Genomic DNA, 25,097 nt, shown 5'->3' on the forward strand with positions numbered 1-25,097 from the left:
GATCTACTCTGTTGTTCGCTTTGCATGCACGCTTTGAGTTGTACCTTGATGAAGTGTTCAGATATCTTACTTAAGTAAAAGCAGCACTTCCACATGTACAAATACTCTTCCATGAGTAAAAGCATTCACAATTTTACATAAGTAAAAGTACAGAAGTAAACTTGTTCATTTCTACAGAATGCTTCAGTTCTGAGTAATGTATACTATAGGATTGCATCATATCTATAAATGCATTCAAGACCAAGATCAAGATTAACTTTATTGTCCCAAATCGTAAGAAATTTGTCTTGGGCACATAAACTATGCTGCAGCCATCATTAAAATGTAGGCACTACTAATGCTGCAGTTGGTGAAGGATGGCCTATTTTATGTACTTTATATACTGCAAGTTAGCTTGATCAATGATGTTACATCCTAATTGACAATTTACAATTTACAATTTTATTTAGTATTAGAAATCTGTATCGGCAAAGTAAGTAAAGCTGTCAAATAAATGTAGCAGAGTAGAACGTACATTATTTCCCACCAAAAGGTAAAGTTGCATAAAATGCAAACTCTCAAGTTAAGTACAAGTACCCCAAATGTACTTATTTTATTCTAATACTTTCACATTGAGTGAAAAGAATTGTTGATTGATCAAGAAATGACAGCAGTAAGACCTAAAAGGCCTCTGAAAGGCTTTACACTCCATTCGCTGGACATGATGAGGATTTCAACAGAAAAGTTGTCACTGTGAGAACCTGCTGCTGTATGACAAAAATTCTCTTTGTCTGATCCGTGGCCCTGCTCCACAGATAATAGAGCAAAATGTGGCCCGAGGGACATAATTTGTTCCCAGATCTTCAGATCGCAATATTTTCATTTGATCCCAGGAGGGGATCTCTTGAATTGCCAGCTTCCATTGTGTTCCAACAAGGGGCACGAAAGTCTTGTCAATTAATTTTTCTTTTATTCCAGACCACAGAGCGCCTGAGTGAATTCAATTATTAACCAATTAAGAGGTGTTTCCTTTTATTTACAGGCTTTGATTCCGTGCGTATCCATATTGTGTGTAAATAAGGCAGGAGCGGGTGTTAAATCAGTTGAACATTTCCTCCGCATGGGCTGCTTAATATTTTCTTGCCAAAAGCAGCCTTGCTGTTGTGTCCCCCGGGTCACAAGGACAACAAAAAGAACATTGAACTCTCTCGTCTATTGTTCAGCGGATGCTCCTCTAACAGTGTTTCCCAATAGAACAAACCCAAACAAAAACACACAAATCCCATTAACAGGATTCTCACACCCGGAACAGCGTTTTGCGTGACAAGACTTTGGGAATGGATGGAGACAGGTGGAATATTCAGCAAACAGGTTAACATCAAACCGGCACAGTCTGAGTCAAATCCAGACAAAAAGCTGAACTTCTGAACTTGGTGGAAGTAAGTTAAAGGTCTGATTGCATGATGAAATGGGGCTATTGGAAGTGACAGGCGGAAAATGTCTCTGTCTAACACACTTTACTGCTTACAGCCACTTGACTTCAGATTTCCTGACAGTCTCTAAAGCATGCGGGTTTATTTCCCTTTTTTTCTTTTTTTTTACCTTTGACAAAATAAACTGAATATTTGCTTTTTTTTAGCCAGACTAAGGCTCTGTGGAAAACAGAAAGCACAGCACTATCTCCAAAATATCACAAATTACCAATTTAATTTGAAAATCTTCAAAAGAAGTGGGTTTAGATGGTTCAAGTGAATACAAAATTGTACAATAAAAAACAAACAAATAATGGCCTAAAGATATAATTTACAGAAGAGAAAACTACTATAAAACAAAATCCCCACTGACTCTACAATACTACTACTACAATAATGCGTCCTGTTAGTACCAATAGGAATATGAAAAGTTTTTTACCAGGAAAATCACAAAAAGGGCATGCATTACTTACATAACAAAGACCCAAGTAAGAGAGAAATAAATGATGTCTTACAAAACTATTTAAAGTAGATGTATTAGTATGAATGTATTACATAGTCTCAAAGATGGTTATCTCTGATTTTTAACACTCAGATAAAACACACGTAAGCCTGGAGTTAAAATAAATGAGTTTTATTCAAACATCAACATTAGTTTAAACACAGAACACAATTCAGTTTAAAATACACGTCATAACTTCTTATGAAAATAATTTCTGTACATTTGTCTTCTTCTTTGAGACAGGGAGTCGCCCAACCAAGCAGCTACAGTACAATGTATATTAACAAAAAAGATAAGTAAAGTAAGCACCCCTCAGTTCAAGGATATATTTCCTTGAGCTAATTGGTGAATTTAATAATTTACTACAAATAAACATAATGTTGCACTAGTATGGAGACACCATAATGGATGAGTGGCAGTAACATTCCATTTCAATAAACCTAATATATATTTCCCAGTTAGGAAGGGGTTTTGTGAAGAAATAAGACCTACCAGTTAATTTTACAATGATGCCTAGTACACCAGAGAAAAGAGAAATGTAATAGGCTACTAAAGAAATGTAATGCTAACAATGAGAGATGCAGTACTTATTTAGTCGCAGCCCAACACTGACCCACAGTCTACACCTCTGTTCCTTCCCGACTGTAGATCAGGTTATTAACACTGAAATGGTTGGAGAGGCTCTGTACTGATGTGTAATAGTTCATTCTGTTGCTGTCAGAGTTCAGGGGAGAGTTTAAAGTGGGCGAGAAGGAGCCCAGTCCGGACATGCCCTCTCTGGTCTGAGACAGTCCCCCGAGATGCCCGGAGCCGTAGTCCCGCTCCCCGCCCCGGGAGCCCTCCGTGCTGCCGCTGCTCGCCAGCAGCGAGTTCACGTTGGACACGAAATTAGTGTAACACGGGCTGTGCTCCGCGGACGGAGACGGGGACGACTTGGACTCCGTGGAGCCCGGAGATCCGTGCAGGCTGGGCGGCGAGGAGCTCACGAGGCTGGCGGTGTCGGAGAGCTTGTGCGGGCCGTCCTCTGACTTGACGGGGAGTGCGGCGCTGTCAGCCCCGCTCATGTCAGCTCTCCTTTTTCTCTTCCGCCTGAAGTTCCCGTTGTCGAACATCTTCTCACAGTTTGGGTCCAGCGTCCAGTAGTTTCCCTTACCTGAATAAGAAGACGCGGGTTAAATACGAGTATTGATGGCACACTTTTAGTTTATATAGGCCTACAGACAAGTAAATCTATTATCAAACTGACAATGAGCTAGTTTCAAGATTAGTTAAATCACTTTTAAGAGTTTTATGAAACAAAATTCAAGTCTTGAAGCATTTATAATTTAAAAAAAGCCTATATCTAACATAAATAGCCTACTTCATTTAGACTCACCGGGGTCATCCTCGTCCCGTGCCACTTTTTTGAAGCAGTCGTTGAGTGACAAGTTGTGGCGGATTGAATTCTGCCATCCAGCTTTGCTCTTCTTGTAGAAAGGGAAGTTGTCAGCTACATACTGATAGATCTGACTTAGAGTCAACTTTTTGTCCTGGGTGTTCTGTATGGCCATCGCTATCAGAGCTGAGTAGGAGTAAGGTGGTCTGACCATCTTGAAGAGTTCCTGCTGGCTGGATATGGACAGCCACCCCAGATCTGCTGCACCAAACCCGGTGGGAGGCGGTAAGAACTGCCTCTGGTTGGACCCGTATCCAGACTGAATGTAGGACGTGCCATTGTTCCCGGAAAGATAGGGAGAGGGGTTGATGCTGGGTCCGTTGAGCCATAGGTACGGGTTGGTGGACGGGGAGGTGTACTCTCCGAGGCCGTAGCTGGAGGGGTGCGTTGGCGGCCTCTGGGGGTGATGGTGGTGGAGGTTCTGTTGGTACACACCGTAGTTGTCGCAGTACACGGCCATGTCCAGGATCTCCTGAGCACTGTGGTGCTGAATAGGGCTGGTCTGCTGGTTAGATGGTTGCTGTCCAAAAGCGTTCATAATCCGCCCTAACCAGATTCCCCCAAACCTAATTTCGTCTCTGTGTCTCTCCCTCAGGACTGAACTCATCCACAGAGGGCGGAGTAGGCCTATTTATGCGCAGCGGCCAGTCTCTACAGGTAGCCCGTTGAAAACTTTTGGGATGGTCACACCCCTCTTTCCTGTCCTGCTGCAGCTCAGTTGTTGACCCAGAATCTCCATATCAAGGAGCACTGATACCGTCTCTAACGGCAACGCCGAGTTTAATGTTATTTTACGGTATAATACCAGTAAGGCGCGTTAGTGAACTACCCGTGCGTCATTACGCACTGGAGTTTATCAGAATATTCTTTTTAAAACCCGCCGGAACAAAGTGTCACTATTGAACTACGATTTACTAGGCTCGCCAGGGTAAATATTTGACCTTAACTCTTAATTCCAATTTTGGAAGATTCTGTTGTTTGTTGTTTGATCTTTGTTGTTAGAATATAGAGATTCAAAAGTCTAATTTTACCCATGAATCTGATTTTCTTTTACAAACAAATCACCATCAATCTCATGTATGTCTTAAAGTAATTTATTATTAGATGAGCTGATGAACGATAAACAACCGTTTTAATAAAAAAAGAATCAGCTGATATTCAGGGATAGCCTAATTCACATGTCAAAACGTTTAGACTTTTGTGCAGGACAGTGTCAAAGCCTAACAGCGAAGACCCGCGTGGATTTGTAAGAAGCGCCAATTTCTCTTAAAATAAATTCGTTTGCAATAAACACTTCACAAGTGCCCGAAGTTGAGTGTCAACAAGTGACTCGTGGACAACACCTCCAGCAGGCTCCGGATCAACACAGGCTTTGCACGTGAAATAAAAACAGCTGTGATGTCATTCTATTAATTGACCTTTGCGAATTTCCCTGCACACACATATTAGGAAAAATCAATCGAGTTCAACCGATTTTATTACCTTAACTTTTGATTTAGGTAAATAAAAAGTATTTTCAATAGCTCCGGTCAATAAAATAGGAGGTAAAACGGGAAACTTGTATGGAGGCCTATAAGATAATTACTATGAAATCAACATGTCTATATTTCATAAACAGTTAGGATAGGACCTTCTAAGCACATACAAATAAGAACCTTCTCCTAAACACTTACACTATTTTTTAAATGTTTGCTCAGAGGGAAAACAACAAAGCGAGTGGTTTCTATAGCAAACCTCCAGCAGGAAAATGGTCCGAGTTTCGATTGAGTGGAAAGTAGCCGATACTTTAGTCACCTTAGTAAATTTGTAATCTTTCAACATTTTGTCTCCCACGATATTATGTTATTAGAACACGTCTGGAACTTATTACAGTAGGACGGCTGTGAACAACTGTAGCCACATGTGATCAGTCATTTTGAAAAATGCTGCTTTCATAAGCACACGTCTCAGAGTTTTCTCTGCTTGATCCAGTTCCATTAATAGGCCCTATGCTCTGTTTAGGACTCACACTCACACTACTGCGGTTTACATTTACAAGGAAACCCAACAAGGCCACATTGAATTTAAAATACTTAGTCGCGCTCAGGTCTGTGGTCTTCCCTGGGAAGAGTCGGCTCTGCAGGTTGCTGCCAGACTCCTGCACTAATCGGCAGAACATTCCTCCTCTCCATGACCTTGATGTAATTGTTTGGCTTCAAGGTGTTGTCCCGACCACAGGCTGTACAGCAGTGGTAAGCAGTGGACTCCACGGGGGGGAAGTGGCATTTAACCCCCAGATGAAAACAACACAACCTGTTAGGTGTCTATCACCCAGTACAGCTAATTACTGCTGACTGGACGTCTCAACCTGACACTCTAGTATTTATGATCTTAAATAGAGTTTTGTGTTTCTGAGTATGAGTCTTTATTACAGTAGGTGAATACTAATAATATACTTTTAGTGCTTAAGAATTTTACATAGTTTTTTAAAAATTATTTTTATCACCATATCACTGTTTTGCATTGGGGTTGATTAAGCCATCAATCACAATGGTCCTATCTTCTCCTCATCTGACTTCCTATCTTTCCTCTCAGATTGAGTTCAGAGATGTCAAATGGGGCTCGACATGGCAATCTCAAGCCCCCGTGTCATTGTAAAGTAATAATTCAAACATGCTGACTGTGAGTGTGGGAGGAGGGTATCTATTGTTGCTCGTCCATGTCTGTCTTCATCCCCTGTTTCCTCAAGCTTTTTGAGGTCATGGGAGCTTTTCTCCGGGAGATCAAGTCAATCACGGTGGGGTCAGAGAGGCAGGGCTGAGCCACCGAAGGCCCCTTCAGGCTGAGACCAGAGAAAACCACTGCTGCAGGTAAATGGAGAATACACCATTTTATTGACTGAGTATGTATCAGCTCATTTTACTACTGAGATTACAGCTAAATGCTCTCTGGATTTAGTTTAAACAGCTTATTTTCTGTGTACAACCTTGACTTTAACTATGTGGCCATGTTAGTTATAAATCTGTTTATTGCTTTGAAGTAATTACCAGACTATTAGATGCACTTAAGGCCAATAAAATCATGAGAGGCCCAGATAAATTCTAACTGTTTAAACAAGATTATCCCTTCATGCAGCCAGGGGCTTGTCCTTCTCAGAGTCTCCCCCCAGTGGAGGAACAAAGCAAAACAGAAAACACAATTTGAGTTCTAATTAACGCACATCCTCGATGCACAGTGACATACGACTATAAAAGGTGGTCTCGTTAAATACTTTGTAGAAAGTTAATTACTCAGCAGACTGCACGGGAGATTTAAAACTAGAAGTGTCGTGATGTGAAACTTGGCAGGCGGAGTAGCAGTCTGGCCTCAGTGCATCATTCATTTTTACACTCAATGGTCTTCTTTCTTTAGGATGGCAAAGACACATGCACTGCAAGACACATTTATAATAGGATCTCTAGCTGAGCTTTGCACATCTCCTCAACGTTTCTTAACAAACAAATCAAATGTAACTGTCATTTTTGACAACTCGTAACGTGCAAGGCCAACAATATACTTCTTAATTAAAAGAGTGATAATAATAAGCAAATTTTAAGTAAAAGATCCCCTTCAAGATATTTTAAAATAGGCCTTCATTGGAATAACAAATTCTGTCTGGTATTTCCCCCCCCCAAAAAAAAAAAGAAAAAAGAAAAACTTAAAATAGTTAAGCCTTCTGAAAATGAAATATTTCCTGATGGAAAAATCCAAAATCTATGAATACGAACATGTTTTTCACTTCAAAAGTTTGACTACTAGTCACTATGTCACTGAAAAGTCAATGCCTAGTGTATATGGGCTAGAGGCTTCAAGTTCCTTCATTACAGATGTGTAAGTTGCCTCTTTAACCACGATTGGCTTCCAGACTAGCTGTGATGTCACAAAATCCCAAACTTTCACGTGAGCACCGAGACATTTTTTCTTCTCCAGCAGATAACAGTACATACGTACGTCAGTCTGCAAAGTTAAGTCCAAACATCCAAGTGAAGTGAAAAAAAGAATTTTTGAAGAGAGGTAGACTTTAGGTTTGTTTTGAAGGCAAAGTTGACAGCCTCAACTCGAATGTCAACCATCAATGGCACATACTGTACAATAGTCTACCTGTCAGGCCTAAGGGAGGGGAATATGTTTCTTAGTAATTAGACGTTCCTCCCTGTGTAGTCCCCTCTGACCAATTACTGTTTGGCCCTGGCAGTCGGTCTCCAGAAGCTAAGGAGGCAGCCCTGCAGACAGCACGCTGACACAGGGAGAAATACAACCAGTCCGGCCTTCTGCTCTGCTGCTGTTGGTTGCATTAGCTTAATGCTCTCCTCCACTGGGCAGATGTACAACTCTGCTCCAGATGACATCCTTGGAGAAATCGGATGTAACTGGTCTATTAGAGCCAAAAATCACAGTCAGCGCACCATCGGCTGCAGAGAGGCTACTGGTTTCCTAGCCTAATCTTTAAAATGCAGAAACGTGGCATAGGGAGAGTCATGAATTGAGAATTCTAAGAAGAAATATTTCAATTTTGAACTTCCATAAACCATTGCATAACTGCTGCTTCAATTCAACGTTGCAAAGATACTGTGGACCTGATTTGATATAGTAGGGTGCTGGTGGTATCAATTTAAAATCATATCTAAGCAAAAGGTTTATGTCACTTCGGCAACATCACTCATCCAGGTAGTGTGATGTAGCAGGCAGGATGCACTGACAGCATCATCCAGATGAGGGCAGCATTGCTTTAGACATGATACCTTCAGCATTGCTCAATAAAACAAAATATTTACACCCATCTCTCAACTATGCTGTGCAACTTCCTGAGAGGCAACACATATTAAAATGTAGAATCCGTTGTAGGATTTAATCACGTAGAATTTAAAAAAGACAGAGGCTTTAGAGTTTACAGGGAAAGTGATGAAATATGCCCTGCTGGATGAAAGTCGATCTCGACAAGATGCCAGTGTATTATAATGTCAGATGTAAGAATATGTATGATCATTCGTTGAATTGTGCCATTTGCACGAGAAATACTTCTGAAGCTCAAAAATATAGCTATGAGATCAAAAAGATGAAATTATAACAATTTAATTAACTGGCTTAAATCAGCATTCTGCTATTGGGACAGCATGTCTGTGGCACTTAGAAGGTATTTCCGTGCACTAACTGGGAGCTCTTCTTCCTCAGCTCTCCACCCCCGATCTCTAGGTATGTCTCCTAGCAACACGTCGCACCAACCGCCAGGGAAAACCCAGTGCCTCATAATAGCCTCAGCTAATATAGATCACCGCCGCCACTTGGCTCTCTCCCTCAAACCAAAATAATAAGCCTGTGTACAGATGTACATTTTTTTATTTAGTGCTGAATGTAGCACAAAATAACAAGCTCAGATTCAAAATGCCACCTGTGCTCTATGGTCCGGCGTTGACTAGTCACTAGTCCGCTCTCGATAAGAGAGTGATGGAGTGTCTGTCTGGAGTTTGTAAAGTTGGAGGCAGTACAGAAAAAAGCAGCGTTAAAATGTTCAATCAAAGGCTTGGGTACCAGTGCAGGTGTTTATAAGCTCCTTCGACAGATTAGAGACATGTTCATGCTATCAGCAAAATCTCACACTTTAAAAGGATTTGAAACATTTCAAAGTTCACTAAAAGTAACTCAGATTCTCTTTGTATCAATATTTACTGCAGCCCATTTAGAGTAGGGCTGCAACTGATGACTATTGTCAAAGGAAACTTGACATTTCCGAGGCTAGATCCAAAGACCCCCGGGGGCCCAATTAATTAACCAATTATTTCAGCTCTAGAGTAGCCTATAGGCTATTGTGTCCATTGGGGTCCAACAAGCACTTCAAAATGCTAACAGATCAAATGGACTATGATTTAAAACAAGCCAAAGCTGCACATCCCCACATTTGACAACCTGGGACCTTCAAAAGGCGTTTTTGCTTGAAAACTGACTGAACCGATTATCAATATAATTACAAATGAATTTTGTGTCAAATGACTCATTGATTGACTAATTCCTGCAGCTTTTATTTAGAGACATGCAACTTAAACAGTACCATCATGTTACTAACCACGTCTTGATTTAAATGAGGACCACAATACAAATAATTCCACAGTAAGCTATGTTGTCTCAATGATTCATCTGTTATGATTGCAAAGAAAGGGAAAAAAAGAATCTTCAGTAAACATCAACTCATTGACAATGTTTAGTCCATATTTCTCAAAAGCAAATGCTCACACAATGGAGTGTAAAAACACAAGCCTTGTTGTTGCCAAACAAGAGATGTGTGTTCTGTCACTGAGCACAATCCATTCAGTCAGTTCCAGCATGACACTATCTGTGGAAGCTCCACCCAACACTGCACTGTCATGCTGACATCTATTGACTGCTGGTGAAGCTACATGTGTGTTTACAAGTAGCTTTAACAGGCAGCTGTACATTTAGTTGGCGACATGTGATAAGTCTTTTTAATTTCTTACCAGGTTGATATTTAAGATTCCTATTTAATGATTTGTTTTATGGCATGTTTTTCTAGATTTGATAGTAAACTGTATATAGCATCAGTAAATACAGACTCCAGATGAAAATAAGACTGAACTGTATTTCTCCAGACAGAGATTGTTGTAAAGCATTTGTAGTACAAAAGTAGGAATAAGTGGAAATATAAAATATCACTAAATCCACAATATACAAAATGCCAAAAATATAAAGTCAACAGTAGGGATCATAAGTTTCTCATATGTTTTTCTCTTGGTCGGATTGGAATGCGGGACATAGTATGTACCTTTGGCCACCAGACATTTTTACATTTGCATCAAACAACTGCTGCCTTTGTCATACCCGATCTTTATCCATCATCAAATTTGTAGCCATGTCAGTCAGTCAAACTGTCCACCATTGAAATGTTTCAACAACTATTAGATACAGTAGATTGTTACGACATTTTGTACAATCATTCATGGTGCCCAGATGATAAATCTTACTGACCTTGGTTTGAAGATTTTCTCTAGCGCCACCAGCAGGTTGACATTTGTAGTCCTGAGTGAAACCTCTCACCACTATTGGACTGGAGTGCCATGGAATCTGGTACAGATATTCATTTGGTTTATGACTAAATACTTGTAATAATTGCTACAGCCTCAGCTAAATAGCATATGTTAGCATGTCTAGACACTAAACTTAGTTCATGAACATGGTAGACATTACACCAACCTGCTTAACATCAGCATGTTAGCTTTGTCATTGTGAGCATGTTAGCATTCTCAGATTAGCATTTAGCTGACAGAACCTCTGTGCCTAACTACAGCCTCACAGCAGCTAGCATGTCTGTAGACTCTAAAACTAGTCTAAAAATGAACATTTCTGTTGACAATTAGACTAAGCGACAGACAATAATCCCAGCCCCAAAAAAAGAATCTGTAAAGCAGTATAGCTAACTCCTGAATATCTATGTTTTCTACGAGTGTATGACACATTAACAATATATTAGCAACCACTAACTATGGTCATTACTTGTAAAGAGTCTCTATTTACAATTACACCAAGGAAGTACCACAGACAGCTGTGATTGGATGTATGCAAAAATGTTGCTTCATGGTAATATTGTCCTCTTTCATTATGCAGAGAAGACATTTACAGAGGAGCATGCACATTTGCAACCTCACAGCAAATTAAAGTGTGTCAAGAGGGAAGGAAAATATACACATTATTCCAGGCTGAAATGACAAATAAGATGGGGATAGAGTGCGCTGTAAATACATTTCTCCTGGAGAGAAGGAGCTACCCTTCCCCAAGCAAAGCCTCTGGAAATCCTCTCAATTAAACAATGTATTTCCCAATGCTTTGAGGAGAGAGAGGGTGAAGCATAATGCCTAAGCACAAATCATTGAGAGCCTATTTAAATAGCTGCCAGTTAACTGTGTAATATTACCACTGCTGAAATGATTCACCCTTTATCCCTTTTCAATTGCAAGTCTAGATATTGAGTGTGCACTGGCTATTCTTGATAAGTGAATTACACACTGATGGAACTTTCTATTCCCACCTCACAGTTTGGAGAGAATGTGCTTATTATTGCAATGCAAAGAGCAGGTTATAGTGCGCATTGGACCTCCCCCCGGATTTTGTTTTATCGTATTATAAATTTAAATGACTGGATGAGATGGGAGTTAGAGCTATGACACTCATATTACTAAAACTTTGTAATACCTTATTGAAAACAAATCTGTAAAATTGATCTAAATAAGACACAAATATAAATAACTAAGTGATTGAGCATGGATTCACCCGCTTCAAATACCTTTTGGCAGTAATTGCATTCTTTAGCCTATGCAGATACGTAAATCCTATCAGCTTTAGACATCTGGACACTGAAGTTAACGTCCATTGTTCTTTGCAAAACTGCTTAAAATTTCATTAAGTCAAAGTTACATTCACTGTAAAGTTTATGATTTCCACTGATATATTAGACTAAGGTCTGGGCTGTGACTCTGCAACTTGGTGAGATTAGTATTGTTGTTCTGAAGCCAGTCCTGTGAAGCTTTGTTTTTGGGTTTGGGGTCATTATCTTACTGGAAAATAAATCCTCAAAATCACATGTGTAGCAGGTTTTCCTCTAGGATTTTTAAGCATTTTGCTGCATTTATGTTCCTTGTACCTTCACAAACTACCCGACAGCACACAGTTTCATAAAACTGCTCTCAGTGAATCCCCAGAGCAACAGTTTTTGTATGCAATGTCTCAAGCCTCAGCCACAGAACCCTGTAGCTCCTTCAGAGCGCCACAGGCCTGCTCAAGGCAGATCTACAGCTGTGCCGGTTGGTATGATTGACCTCACTAAGAGTTGTTGTGTTTCTGTATTCATGATGTAATTTTTGCCAGGACATTGACCAAGCAGCTTTCAGATCCAGCCATTTTTACTACTTAACCTAAAATCACAGGTGTTCTCTATTTGACTAATTATGGGGACAATTGGCTTAAAATAACTGACTGCACCTATGACGAGTGTCTGCTATTTTTCAAAGAAGACATTTTCACATGTCACAGTAGAAAAAGCACAGGTGTAAATAATACAATTAGTTATGGATGAACTCAATCTAGCTGCTTCAGTTTCAGGGTCCTGGTGGGACTTACGACTTACTGAGTTTATGTTGACGACGTTCCACTTCCAGGATTGTTCAGGTGCCACTGGAAATTCTGCCGGATGTTACTTTTTTTAGGCTGGATGTCGAGCACCTTCTGCTTTTTTTGCGTTGGCATTCTAAACTCCGGTGGATTTCTGAGGACTATGGTTAACTGCTCCTCAGATCTCTGCAGGGTAAATCCAAACCGCTGGCTAGACTCTCCGTCCAATCCGAGTTTTCTGTTGCACAACTAAAACAACTTTTGAATGTACACGTTCCACCAAAACAAGTTTCTCCCCGAGGCTATTTTGCAGAGGCACTGTCTTTGTGTCTGGCGCTGAGTACCGCCCAAGATGATTGTGATTGGTTTAAAGAGATGACATGAACGAGTTTTTCTCCTATCCCTGAATGCTGTGTGGACTTGCCAGACCCTCCTCCGCTGCGCTGTGAAGGAAGGTCTACCAATGCAAGACAACTTGAACTTATCATTTGTTATTAGAAACACCTGTGCTTTCTTGTGTTCATTAGTTTGGGTTGTATTTTAGTTTTTTCTCAAGCTCAATTTGAGATATTTTTAGACAATTTCTTTATATTTTGGCCCTAGTCTTCATGCAGAAAATGTGCCCAATCATCAATGTATAAACTGATCGCCTGCTTGTTAACCATATTTATGTGGTTTAACAGTGCACTGGCCAACATACCGCACTTTGACTTTGGCTTATAGCTATTGATCAGTGATTAGGAGTGGTTGTTAAGTTCGTGGCCAGTAATGGTTATATATTTCTCTCGTGTTTTTTACACTCCTTTAGCTGTTTACATTGAATTGATTGAAACTATAAACTCCAATAGTTTGACGCTCAAATTACCATGTAGTGAGTCAAATGCGCTGAGGAAAAAGACTTTAATGAACACCATTGCGTTTTTGTTATTGTAAGCATAGGATGTTACTGCACTGCAGGGGTAATGGTCCTGAGAGAGAGTCAGGTAGTCGAGCCTTGGGTGGAACTTGAAATAAGAACGAGGAAAATGGGAAACCATGAGAGAAAATAACAGTGGTATGATAGTAAAACTTGCATTTTTATTGAATATTACTTACTCCATTTCTTTCTGTTTGCAGAGCAATTTATCATCTAGACAGATGGTCAAATGAAGGTCCTATGGAGCACAAACTGTACCTTGTACTCAGCAATGGTAACTTCCACAACAATGATCTGTCCTCACCAGGATTAAATGGTTTTACTTTATGAACATGATGTAAAATCGAGCTCAGGTGATTGGTAGAGGAAACATGAAAGGAAATGGAATAGATTGCAGATGAGTATTAGTTTTTTTCAAAGCTTTACCACTTCCGAACAATTTAATCCCCTTTGAAGAATAGTTCTATAGAGAATTATATATATATACAAGTCAAATTGTTTACTTGTATTAATTGATGATCAAATGAGAAGACACTGAATTCTACATTTTGATAGCAGGTTAATTACTGACATATTAATGAGACATTTTATAGTCTGACAAAATACCACCCATGAGCTATACAAGTGATCTCCCATGATTTCTTTTCCCAAATAAAACTCCAAGGAAAAACTGTCATTCAGTGTTCCTAATTAGGACAAGAGCTTTATAAAACCCAACTTTCTTGAGATGTTAAAAAAAGAAAGAAAACCACCTTCAAACAACAGATGCCACAGTTTGATCATTTCTCCTCAGGCGGACACCCACTCACAAAGTGTCAGCAGAATAAGAGAGCAGAGGAATATGAGCCAACTGGGGCAAACACTTCAAAAAGGTCCCACAAGCTGGTTTTATGGTAAACACAACGGGACCTGTAAATACGTTTACAAAATGTGCAAATGAGGATTCAGAAATTAAAGGTTCAAGAGCACAATTTTACAGCAGCTTCCAGCCACTGGAGCACAAATAACAGCTGGAAACTGGTAAAAAAAACTAATATATTTATTTAGTTTTATTAATGTGAAAAGGAAAATTACCATTAAAACTGCATGATGAGAATCACAGGATTTACTTCCAATTGTTCTTAACTGATTGTACGGATAGCTTAAAGTACCTACAACACCTTAATTCAACATACAGTATAGAGAGGCGCTAGAATTAGACTTTTAAACTGCATGACTCTAATGCCATAATGCCAGAATGATCACTGTCACTTACATTTTTAAATCAAGTTCTTCCACCAACACCCAACGTGATGCACATTTTACTAAACTAATTAAGGTGTAATACAATTTTAAACTACCACATAACAGATAATGATACACTGACTTTATGGTTCAAACTCTAATTATTAATTGACGACACCCAATCAAAATTGTCAAATGACAAGATTAAACAAAACCACAAAAAATTATTAACTTTTTCACATGACGTGTTCTTACGCTGCAGCAGTGTAAAGAAACCAGAGAAATCAAAGTATGACCTTTTTAGCACTTTTTATAAAAGCAAAATGAAGAAATGAATGCATGAAGGATACAGCTGGCACCTGTGGTTAGTTGGCTCATCTATGCAGCTAAACTATATTTTAAATATGAGCCATATTCCAGATTCACACTTTCAGCTTTCAAAAAGAGAAATGATCGCTTGGTGAGCGGACACATTATGTAAATGAGATAGCATGTATAGAAGTCATTCCGTGGCATAACACATCTTGGTATAAAATGCCTGTGTTGTTAATGATGCGGTTGTTGCGATGCGAAATTGCCAGTTTGTTTCCGAAATTTAGAAACACACATCAATTTTAACATCTTTTGCTGTAGACGAAAAAAGAGGCAGGCTTCTTTTTCTTTTCTTTTTTAAATACATTTGAAAGTTTTATTCAAAAGTCATGTCAGTAGTGGGAACAGTCAATATTATTGAAATTCAAGGTTACAGCAATCTAGGACAAGGTCTGGACAATGATAATGCGATAGGAGTTAGTTGTATGTGCACTCCAAAATTTTACCTATAAAATCCATGATATGTTCTCACATACCAACTCTGTAAAGTCCCTGTCAATTCAAAACCTACAAGCCCTTTTTTTCTCGTATAAATGCCACTTGATCTTATGATACGTTAATACAAAAAGAGTCACAATCAAATCACATACAAATAAAAAAAATGAAATAAAATAAAATCATATATACAAACCTCTGTACATAGTGGGAATATGAATACAAGAGATAGGAAGTATTACTTAATGACCTATGTGCTCTCATATACTTGAGCGTGGGCCAGTATTGGAAAGTTGTCGGTCCAAGCTTATCTGTTGGAACAACGTCCTGATAAAGTCTTGAAGTGGCATGGTGTCGGGCGTAGACTGCATCTACAGTATAAATTCAGTGACTACTCATCTGCACAACATGCTCCTTGTGGTAGACTGCATCATCGTCAAATTGTAGGCAAAACGACATAGGAAGAAAAAGAAAATAAAAAGATGATAAGAAGGGGCGGGCTACAGTGAGGTATTCATCTTGTCAAGCTGGAACAGGGAGAGAGGAATGTGTGGGTAAAAACAGCTGCTTTTTTCAGTGAGAGCTGTGACTGCTGATGTTGGTTTTGTTGTGTTGTCAGTGTGATGTTTGCTCCTACTGTCAGCGTCTTTGTTCACTGTACTATTCCTGAATCGATGGAGGTCTGTTTCCTGGTGGTCTTTGGAGGAGGTGGAGGGGGGGTCTTGCTGGGCAGTGGAGGTGGAATGTGCTGCAAACAGACAAAACAGTAACCTTGAAATCGACAGTTTCTTAAATAAAGTCAACTTGGCTTTTCACTCAAATTCAAAAGTTGGGATTATAAAGCTGCTATCCCTTACAATTTGAATGACAGGTATTTTAATACAAGGGCCAGGATCAGCTTACACAACATGCATGTCATTTAAGATTGACACTGGGTCAGATTCTGTGATTATGGTGCCTTGAATTCTCAGACTATGTGTCCGTCAGTCTACACACTGAACCTCGCCCAATCCTATCTTGGTGTCTGCATGACATGAGGGGCAATAGAAAGGCTTTTTAGTTCAAGGATTTGTTGCCTTCCATTCAGACACAAATTGTTGTATGGAAGCACATTTAACAGTGGCCAACAGGGGAAAATGCACTGCAACTTAATGAAATGCGCAAATACACACACAACCATATACTCAAAAACGCTGCAAATACACAAACAATGCAAAAGAAAAACACACAATCCCCAAAAACAAATACAACAAAAACAATGCTGCATCCAGATTACTCAACGGAAGTTCTCCTCGCCTCCAGGGGGAGCGCTAAGTGGAACCGCTTGGGAGAGAACACTCTGCCTCTGCTGATTGAGTATCATCTGTGACCTGAGCCAATAAACTAGAGACATACCCACCAAATGAGAGACAACATATCTCAAACATAGACCTAATATCTACTGTCTGTTATCTCAAAGCAGTTTGATATCTTGTAGCCTGATCCTAGTGCAACACTAGACACCTAAATCTAAGATGTTCTCTATTTCCGGTAAATGTTTCTTAATCAATGTTTGCAAAAACACAAATGTTCATTATTATTTCATTCAAACTATGAAGTAATTTTAATTACTTTACCCCATATTTATGTAGTCAAAAATGACAGATTGCTAATTTAGGATAATAAAGGAGAATGGAGATGTTTGAGCTATTCTCCTCACCTGCATGGCCTTCCTAAGAGTTCAACAGAGACAACAGACAAGTAGTAATGTTCGTCAAATGAGCTCACCTCTGCCTCCATCAAGGACTGTAAATGAAGAGCCTCTGTCACTCAGTCTCTGAACATCTGCTCTCACTACACTACTGTCCGCCTGCTGCCAACCTGTCTGTACAGGCTCCGTTTTACTACCTGTCCACAGGCCGTGACAGTGGATAAATAAGATTAGTTAACGGAGTGGCGAGGGCGAGAGGACGGCTAGCGTAGACGTCGGTGAGTGTGGAGAGACGAGCGGCTGATTAACAGAAGGAGAGCTCCTGATGGATGTGAGAGGTAAAGTAATCATCCAATCAATCACGGCTGAGCACCGGGCCGGCTGGAGGGAACAAGTATAAATAACAGCGGGGTGGACAGGAGGGCGTAGGCCCTTGCTGCCAACTGACTGATGCCTACACTCTTCTGTGACACACATTTCAAAAGTGACTCACAAATGCTTGCGTGAAACATGCATGAAAAAACACAGACATGAGTGCACACATTAGCACAGAGGAGTAAGGGATAGTGGAGTAGGTTGACCCGAATGTCAAGTGCGTGTAGCGGCCTCTTGTTTCATTACGAGTGCCATGCATCATTAAGGAGCTCCTCTCGGCCGTAATTAAAACACCTACCCTTTGATGTGGCGGGGGTGGTGGAGGCGTCGAGGGACTCGTCAAGTCTTGATTATCTAGCAGGTTGCCATAATCAGCGTTGCTGCCTTTAACTGGCAGCGGAGGAGGAGTATCACCTTTGCCAGAAGAGCCCATCCCGTTCAGCTCCAGATCTGTGCAAGAGGGCGCCCATCAGCTCACATTCATCATCAAACATTTGCAAACAATACGGATGGGACCCAATATAGACCACATGGCCTAAATCTGATGAACTTCCTAGTAACTAGTAAGTGGATCTTAAGATAATTCTTTTGTCAAAACATTATTTCTACGGTCAAGTATGAACTTTAATGCCCAACCCCAATGATGAAGCACCATGTAAACATTTAACAAGCTTTAAAATAATAAGGGCTATAGTTAAGTGTCACCACTAATGTATTAAAAATCCTGTGTTACAAACTGAAGGCCTGTAATTTGAAAGGCTTTGGTACTTACCAGGCAGAGAGAACCTAAAAAAATATGCTATGTTGTTATTATAGGAAGAGTAGCATCCACTGTTTCTGGAACTTGACCCATACAATTAAGTAAGTCAGGATATCTCTGCCCCTGTTGCATTGATTTTTCTTTTTTTAAGCATTCGTCTCTACCAAGTTCCTCAACTTTTTAGAAGTCAACTACTAAATCAATGGAGCATTCCCTTACAGTTGCTACAAACGGAAGATTGTTATACATGAACACTGTGACTTAAAACTGCTGTTGTAAAATTGACTTGGTCAAATAATAAATTACATCTCAGCACCATTTATCAGGGATAATGTGAAATTTGAAGCAGCGTGTCTCACAATGCAAAGAATTTAAATTTTAAAGCAGCAACTGTAGAATTTATCTCATGAATATTGTTGATGAGCTGTTAAAACACAGAGCCTATAATGAGTGATTCTTGTGTTAGAAGCGGGTGACAAAGAGACACATTTAGAAGTTAATGTGTGGTGTTGACAGCTACAGTATGATTTGCATGGTCATTTAAAGAAGTGTAGCTAACATGACTCATAGCGCTCTGTTTTAGATCAAACTGAGCATCATTGTGTGTACCACAGCATGTGGTAACAGTGACGCAATGGGTAAAACAAAAGGGCCTACAGAGATAGTATATTGAGTCAAAAGATAACGTGTTTTAATTGGAGTGAGACTAAAGTAAGATTGCTCATACTGGAAACACTGTGCAGGCTAAAGGTGAGTTTGCTCCTGGGTGTGATGGGTGGGGGTCCTGATGAGGAGGAGGAGTTGGAGGAAGAGGAAGGGGGTCCAGGAGACACTGAGAGGCGTCTGTCTCCACCAATCTGGTTGAGAACTTGACTCCTTGGTCTCTGAGGCCGCAGGGGGCTGATCTGAGTAATCAAGAAAACAAAAAAAGAGAAGTAGATAGTATCAGGAGAACTGAGAACAAAATGTAATAGCACGAACATGAGTTAAGTCTAACATAGCATAATAAAATATAATTTATAGGAGAAAATTAGTTCACATCTCCTTTGGGACTGTTGTGTGTGTATCCACACGGATATTAAGTTGATTATTTGCATTCCTTAAGGAGAAACCATTTAGATACATGTGCTCATTGTGTTGCAATATCATATTTGTAGTTAGAAATCATTGTTTGCTTACAAAACTGCTTTCTCCTAGCTTTATTATGGTAGCAATTTGAATTTGAAAAGATATGTCCTCAGGGCTTCCATACTGTAGGCTACATTAATAAACATGTTTGTAATTGGCCAAACTCAAACAGCCAGCCACAAGGGAGGCACTGAAAATAACACACTTCATTCAGGGAGGTAATGCTTTTTCCAGAGCACTAAAACACAAAACTGACATTTGTATTGAGGGTGAAAAAGCAATTCAGATTATAACTTCAAACTACTACGTCTTACAATTCTTGGTGAGTACCAGAGACCCCTGGGTGCTCTACCCTTGACCCCCGGGGTAAGAGGCTCCTATTACAAGCCAGACGGCTCCACCACCGCCAGAGGCCTCTTCTGGGTCCCATTCCTACCTTTATCTTAATGCCGTTAGCCAGTGAGCATTCCCACTGGGCATGCAGAACACAGTGATACTTCAACTAGTGATACTGCTGCTGGGGGGGATAAATAAACGGTTATTAAATTGTACTCAGTTCTACATTTCTGCTGCTTTATATATTCTGCTAAAATACAACAAATTGCATGTTGGATTTAAAACAAATTAAAGGAAATAATTTCCAATATTCTTTTATTGAAAACTGTAAATATAATTGAATATTAAAGGCAGCACTTAAAACGATTGGCATTTACATTTTAAAGTGCAGTTTTCTACTGATATTTTCTTTAGGGATATTACACAGCCTTTTGCGATGTGTATATTGCGCCAGTTGATATGACAATGATAAAGAATCAATATATCGTGCAACGGGGTGGTAGAAATAAGAAAGAAGGGCCAAAGATTTGTGAGGAGAAAATAAAAAACTAAAAGGGTAAAGACCTTGCTAGAGATACACTGCTAACTGCAACCAGTAACCTGTAGCAGCGCACAAACGTAACTTAAAGAAGATTGGCGCTGGAGAAAAGCTCTTTGTGTCCAAAATTGAAAGGATTCAGTATTTGGGAGCATGAATGTGCTTGGCAAATATCATCGTAACACAGCAATTTGATTTGGATTATTCTTACATAGAAAAAAGGCGGTGGCCTGATGGTGGCAATAAAAGAAAGTTCAAGTGTCATTTTTCCTAATGCTTAGGAACCACAAATATACAGGGATCAACAAGAAACAAGGAAAAGGCTTCCCAAATGGGTCTGTAATAACACAAAGAAGAAGGAGCATCATGATGCTGCTTAAAGGAGAGCAACAAGCTTGAGACACGATTCAATACAGAGCAACTGCCAAACCTTTTTGTGTTCTTTGTGCCAACATGCCTGTAGTTGCACATATTAAGATCTCTCACGTTTCTGTATTTCACATCACCCCTGCTTTCTTCTTTGTGAACCATGAACAACCACAGCAAATTTTCAATGCTCTTGCGTAGGTACAAGAACAAAAAGAGAGGAGCAGCAGAATGGTTCAGGAAAGAAATGGAAAATAATTCAATGTCAAAACAAAAGTAAAGGCAGAAAGAAAGAGGGAAACAGGTGAATTTCTAGTATAGGTCACATTTCCATTACCGTCTCTGACAGTATGACAGCTTCCGCGGGCTGCAGAGTGATCTCTGTGGTCTTCATCTCTTTGTCAAAGATCTCCTGGTGCTTACTGTTCCTCTTCTCCTTCCTTTTCTCTTTGCGTTCCCTCTCAGGCTCATCCCGGTCCAGCTTGTCCTGAGACTTGGTGTGCAGCTTCTTTGGCAAGAGAGGCTCCAGGGCAAAACTGAAATCAAAATAATTCGATAATGGTTCTCTTAAGCAGGATAACTGATATAGTTATTAGCATAATTCAGTGGTTCTCAAATTTCTTTGAATAATGTACCCCCTTTGAAATAGTTTTTCATTCAAGTACCACCCAACCAGCACAAAATATAAAAAAATAAATAAAACAAAAAGCCTAGCTACATAAAGAGTTACAATACAGCGCTGTGGCATCAGTATCTGGTTTACTGGACATAAGATACTGTAACTGAAAAGACAATTAAATGTTACATTTATATTATAAATATATATATATAATTTTTTTCATTTATATACTATTATACTATACTTTATGAAAATGATGTAGATGTATATATCTGTGTGTGTATGTATGTATGTATGTATGTATTTATATATATATATATTTAAATAACCATTTTTACCCCCTGCAGTATTTCAAAGTACACATAACATTGGCATTAATGTTCGTTTGATTTACATTCTCATAATGAAGTTGATAAGGATTTATGTTGTACGTGACAGGTACACATGATAAACTCAACAAAAAAATTATAGTTTATCAAATACTGCATGTGCACTTTCTCGTGGGGCCTGGGACTGATTTATCAAGATATGGGCGGCAGGGATTATTATTAAATTAAGACAGTAATCCAATAACACTTTTTTAAACTGCTCAAATGGGATGACCAAAAAAAGCCAAGGAGGATGTTTGGTATTTTGCGCCCTGAAGAACTGTAAACCAGGTGTTACCCATCTGAGCCAGGCCTGGAGGGCGAGTTGTCAGAGGAGATGGAGGTGACTGAAGCCACTGACAGCGGCCTCTGGGAGGAGGGCATGGTGAAGGAGCGCACCATGGACTGAGGACGAGGCCCCCGCCGTTCGTCTGCTGCCGGCTGACACCACAGGGGAAAAGAAAAACAGAACAAAATTCAGCTTAGAAGTCTATGATTGCTTTGAAGTTATCTTTGCATTTTTGTTTCGGTTTACAGTACTGAAAATATACAGTGTGTGAAGGTCATTCCCGGTATTATCCTAATTCTATGTAGAACATAGAGCTCTGAATGTAGCAACATTATCAAACAAAACGTTAGGGGGTGCTACTATTTATTCCTGTACTTCTGCTAAAAGATCTAACCCTTCTGTTTTTAAATTTGAGGGAAGAAAAGGGTCATCACACATCTGATGGGATAACCTTATTATCCCACCATGGAAAGTGATGGCTTTTTTTCTAGTTTGAAAGGTCACTACCCTCTCCCTTTAAATTGAGCAAGTGCATCTTTACCTCAGGCACGATTGAGGGAAAAGCTTGGCCAAGCAACAATTAAGTCTGTTAAAGAGGAGAGGGATGGGAGGTCGTCCCCAGCAGCATCCCACTGCACACAAGCAGACTTAAAGTAAAAGCAAATATGACATGCGTGTTCTAAGTGCAGCTGGAGGACATGCTGTTAAGGAACAGGGAACTCAAAATGGTAGCTTAACAATAATTTTGATTGTGTTCTTGACATCAGCTCTTAAAAATGGCATAAAATTGTTGTCTTATTCAATTTGATCAGCGTTATGTCCTGGTTTGGACACCGGCTTTTTAAACAGTCTGGCAGTGCTTCCTCCCACAGGAAAGTAAATCAAACTAAGGAACACCACTTTCCTCAGTAACGGTTACACCTTGTGCTATGTTTGTAGTGATAGATGTTTTTCTGTCATTCTGTGACCATTATTTTTCTCTGTATGCAAAATACTAAATAATGAAAATTTCCAGATAACACAAAGTAATTGCATCAATGTTTATCTGAAAAACAAAAAACATGTGTGGAATAAAGGCAATCCTACATGATGGATTTCTGAAATGTATAATACTATCATATTGTGTGATATGTTACGTCACACAATTTAAGGCCAAACACACACGGAAAAATAAAAGGCAGCAGATTACATTAGCTCCTCCTAGAAATGACCACACTGAGCTACAAAGCACTTTTCATGTAACAGAAATCTCCCAAACAAGTAAAAGCTCTTACCAGGGTTTTTACCCCATACTGTTTCTCCACCTTCTCCCGCAGTTGCTTGAAGCAGGCCTCCAAGCGGTCGTGGAAAGGTCTCAGCGCCTCTGTGACCTTCTCTCCGTGGATGCGAACACCTTCGGAGAGGTGTGGGATCTGCCGGGGGCAAAACAGTAGTGTAAGAAACCTTCATCCGACATACCCTAGAGAGATGAGAGGTTAGCTACATGCCAGTTCTTCATTCATCAGAGGAAAACGCTCCTGTCCCACCGCATACATCCAATTTTACTTGCATGACTTTTGGCCCCTTGGATATGCATACTCAGCACAAGCCGTGCATGCATATCAGTCTGAGTGCATAGAGAGTAAATATTACTGCAACCTTATCCAGGTGGAAGTAGACTACAGCGAAGGCTGTTGCCATGACACTCCCTCCCCCTGCCTCCACCTCCAACATTAACACATCATAACACAGGCCTATTAAACAAGGCAATGAGAACGCATAGACAGACTACATGTATAGGCATGTACTGCATGGCATGGATGTTTTCCTCCCCCCCTCTGACGCAAACAAGGACGCAATGCATCATTTCCAGGACACTGCTGCCTCTTACACTGTAGGCAGGTAGTAAATAGCTAAATCTATACACGTAACAGAAGCACCCGAGATAGAGGGAGAGATAGGGAGAGAGAGAGAGACGGAAACAGCTGAAAACTAGTAATTAGGAAACTTGAGTGCCACAGTCAGTGTCAGCTAGCTCTGCTGAATAAATCTTGCAAGAGGAGGAAGTGTCATCCCTTTGGAAGAGAGTATTTTTTGTTTGAAATAACAGATTTTTTGGTTGTGTTTTTAGAACCTGGTGTTTTACATGTCATATTTGGGTGTGAAAAGGCAGTGGAGAATTGCACATTAACTGAGAGAACAGGAAAAGATGTTACAGTCACCTGTGGTAATAACAGCCCTTTTCTTTCTGATGGCAACAGCAGAAATATTTAATGATTTCATGTTTATTATATTAATCGGTCCCAGTCAGAGTGGTGCATTTGCACATTTCAGAAACAAGCAAACACTAAACTGCAGAGTGCATCTCGTGCCTCATACTAAGTACAGTAGCTTTTACAGCTAAGAAATTCACCTAAGCCTTGAGCAAATGGAACAAAGGATCTGCTGTGGGTACAATGAAGTGTGTGAAGTATCTGGCATAGGTTGGCCAGCAATAAGAGGTAGGTGTGTGTGTGTGTGTGTGTGTGCGGGTGCTTACCTCTGATTCCCTAGTGACTGCTTGCCTTTCTTTCTTTTCTCTGAGGCCAAACTGCCCCTCCACCGCACGCAACAGCAATAACTGACTTCACTCATTTTGCACACAACGGCAATTCATTTTTTATGATGCAACCTTTAGTAATAACCTCAAACGGTGCATGTTTTATTTACACATTTCAACAAATGGTGGTCTTATTAATGGATAAAAAATAACTAAAGCAGAAAAACACATCTATAATGTTGTAGCTTCAGGTTCTCAGTCATGTAATACACTGCACTAATATATTAAAAAGTATCATATGACTTGAGAAGCACATGGTGAGCAGATTGGTTTAAAAAGAGATACCGAGCATTTATCATAGTGTCTACAATACAGGATATTTCCCTTATTAAATGTTAGGTATTATGCTGTGCTCCACAAAACCAAAGCTCTTGCCCAGAAAGATAAATGAGAGAAGGCTACAGAGACCCTGCAAGCATCCTCATCACCGCTGGAACCTCTTGGAGAGGAGAGGATAGGAGAGGAGAAGGATGAGAGAGTAAATGTAAAAGGAAAGAGAGGGGCTAGGAGTGAGAGAAGGGGGAGGGAGAGGAGTCAGAAAGGACAAAGTGTTGTTAGACGAAATAGAACTGAAACAGGGAGA

General features: G+C 39.9%; 2 protein-coding genes across 5 annotated transcripts in view; both read right to left on the reverse strand.

The window, feature by feature from the left end:
• Positions 1-2,069: 2,069 nt before the first annotated feature.
• On the reverse strand, positions 2,070-4,026 carry foxi1 (forkhead box i1). Its single transcript, XM_034861060.1, has 2 exons — positions 3,329-4,026; positions 2,070-3,106 (listed from the first exon to the last, which is right to left on the reverse strand). The coding sequence occupies exons 1-2, from the start codon at positions 3,993-3,995 to the stop codon at positions 2,574-2,576; spliced, it is 1,200 nt and encodes a 399-aa protein (XP_034716951.1). The 5' UTR covers positions 3,996-4,026; the 3' UTR covers positions 2,070-2,573.
• An 11,304-nt stretch (positions 4,027-15,330) lies between these two features.
• dock1 (dedicator of cytokinesis 1) overlaps positions 15,331-25,097 on the reverse strand; it is a 164,418-nt gene continuing 154,651 nt past the window's right edge. For all 4 annotated transcript variants that reach the window (XM_034860643.1, XM_034860642.1, XM_034860641.1 and 1 more), the window contains exons 47-52: positions 23,211-23,348; positions 21,946-22,088; positions 20,998-21,196; positions 19,020-19,197; positions 17,831-17,982; positions 15,331-16,215 (exon numbers count right to left, since the gene is read on the reverse strand). In XM_034860643.1, the coding sequence (XP_034716534.1) occupies positions 16,120-16,215; positions 17,831-17,982; positions 19,020-19,197; positions 20,998-21,196; positions 21,946-22,088; positions 23,211-23,348 (906 nt within the window). In that variant the 3' untranslated portion in view covers positions 15,331-16,119. The remainder of the gene's footprint in view (positions 16,216-17,830; positions 17,983-19,019; positions 19,198-20,997; positions 21,197-21,945; positions 22,089-23,210; positions 23,349-25,097) is intronic.

The sequence above is a fragment of the Etheostoma cragini genome, chromosome 21 (genome assembly GCF_013103735.1).
Source record: "Etheostoma cragini isolate CJK2018 chromosome 21, CSU_Ecrag_1.0, whole genome shotgun sequence".
NCBI classification, from domain to species: Eukaryota; Metazoa; Chordata; class Actinopteri; order Perciformes; family Percidae; genus Etheostoma; species Etheostoma cragini.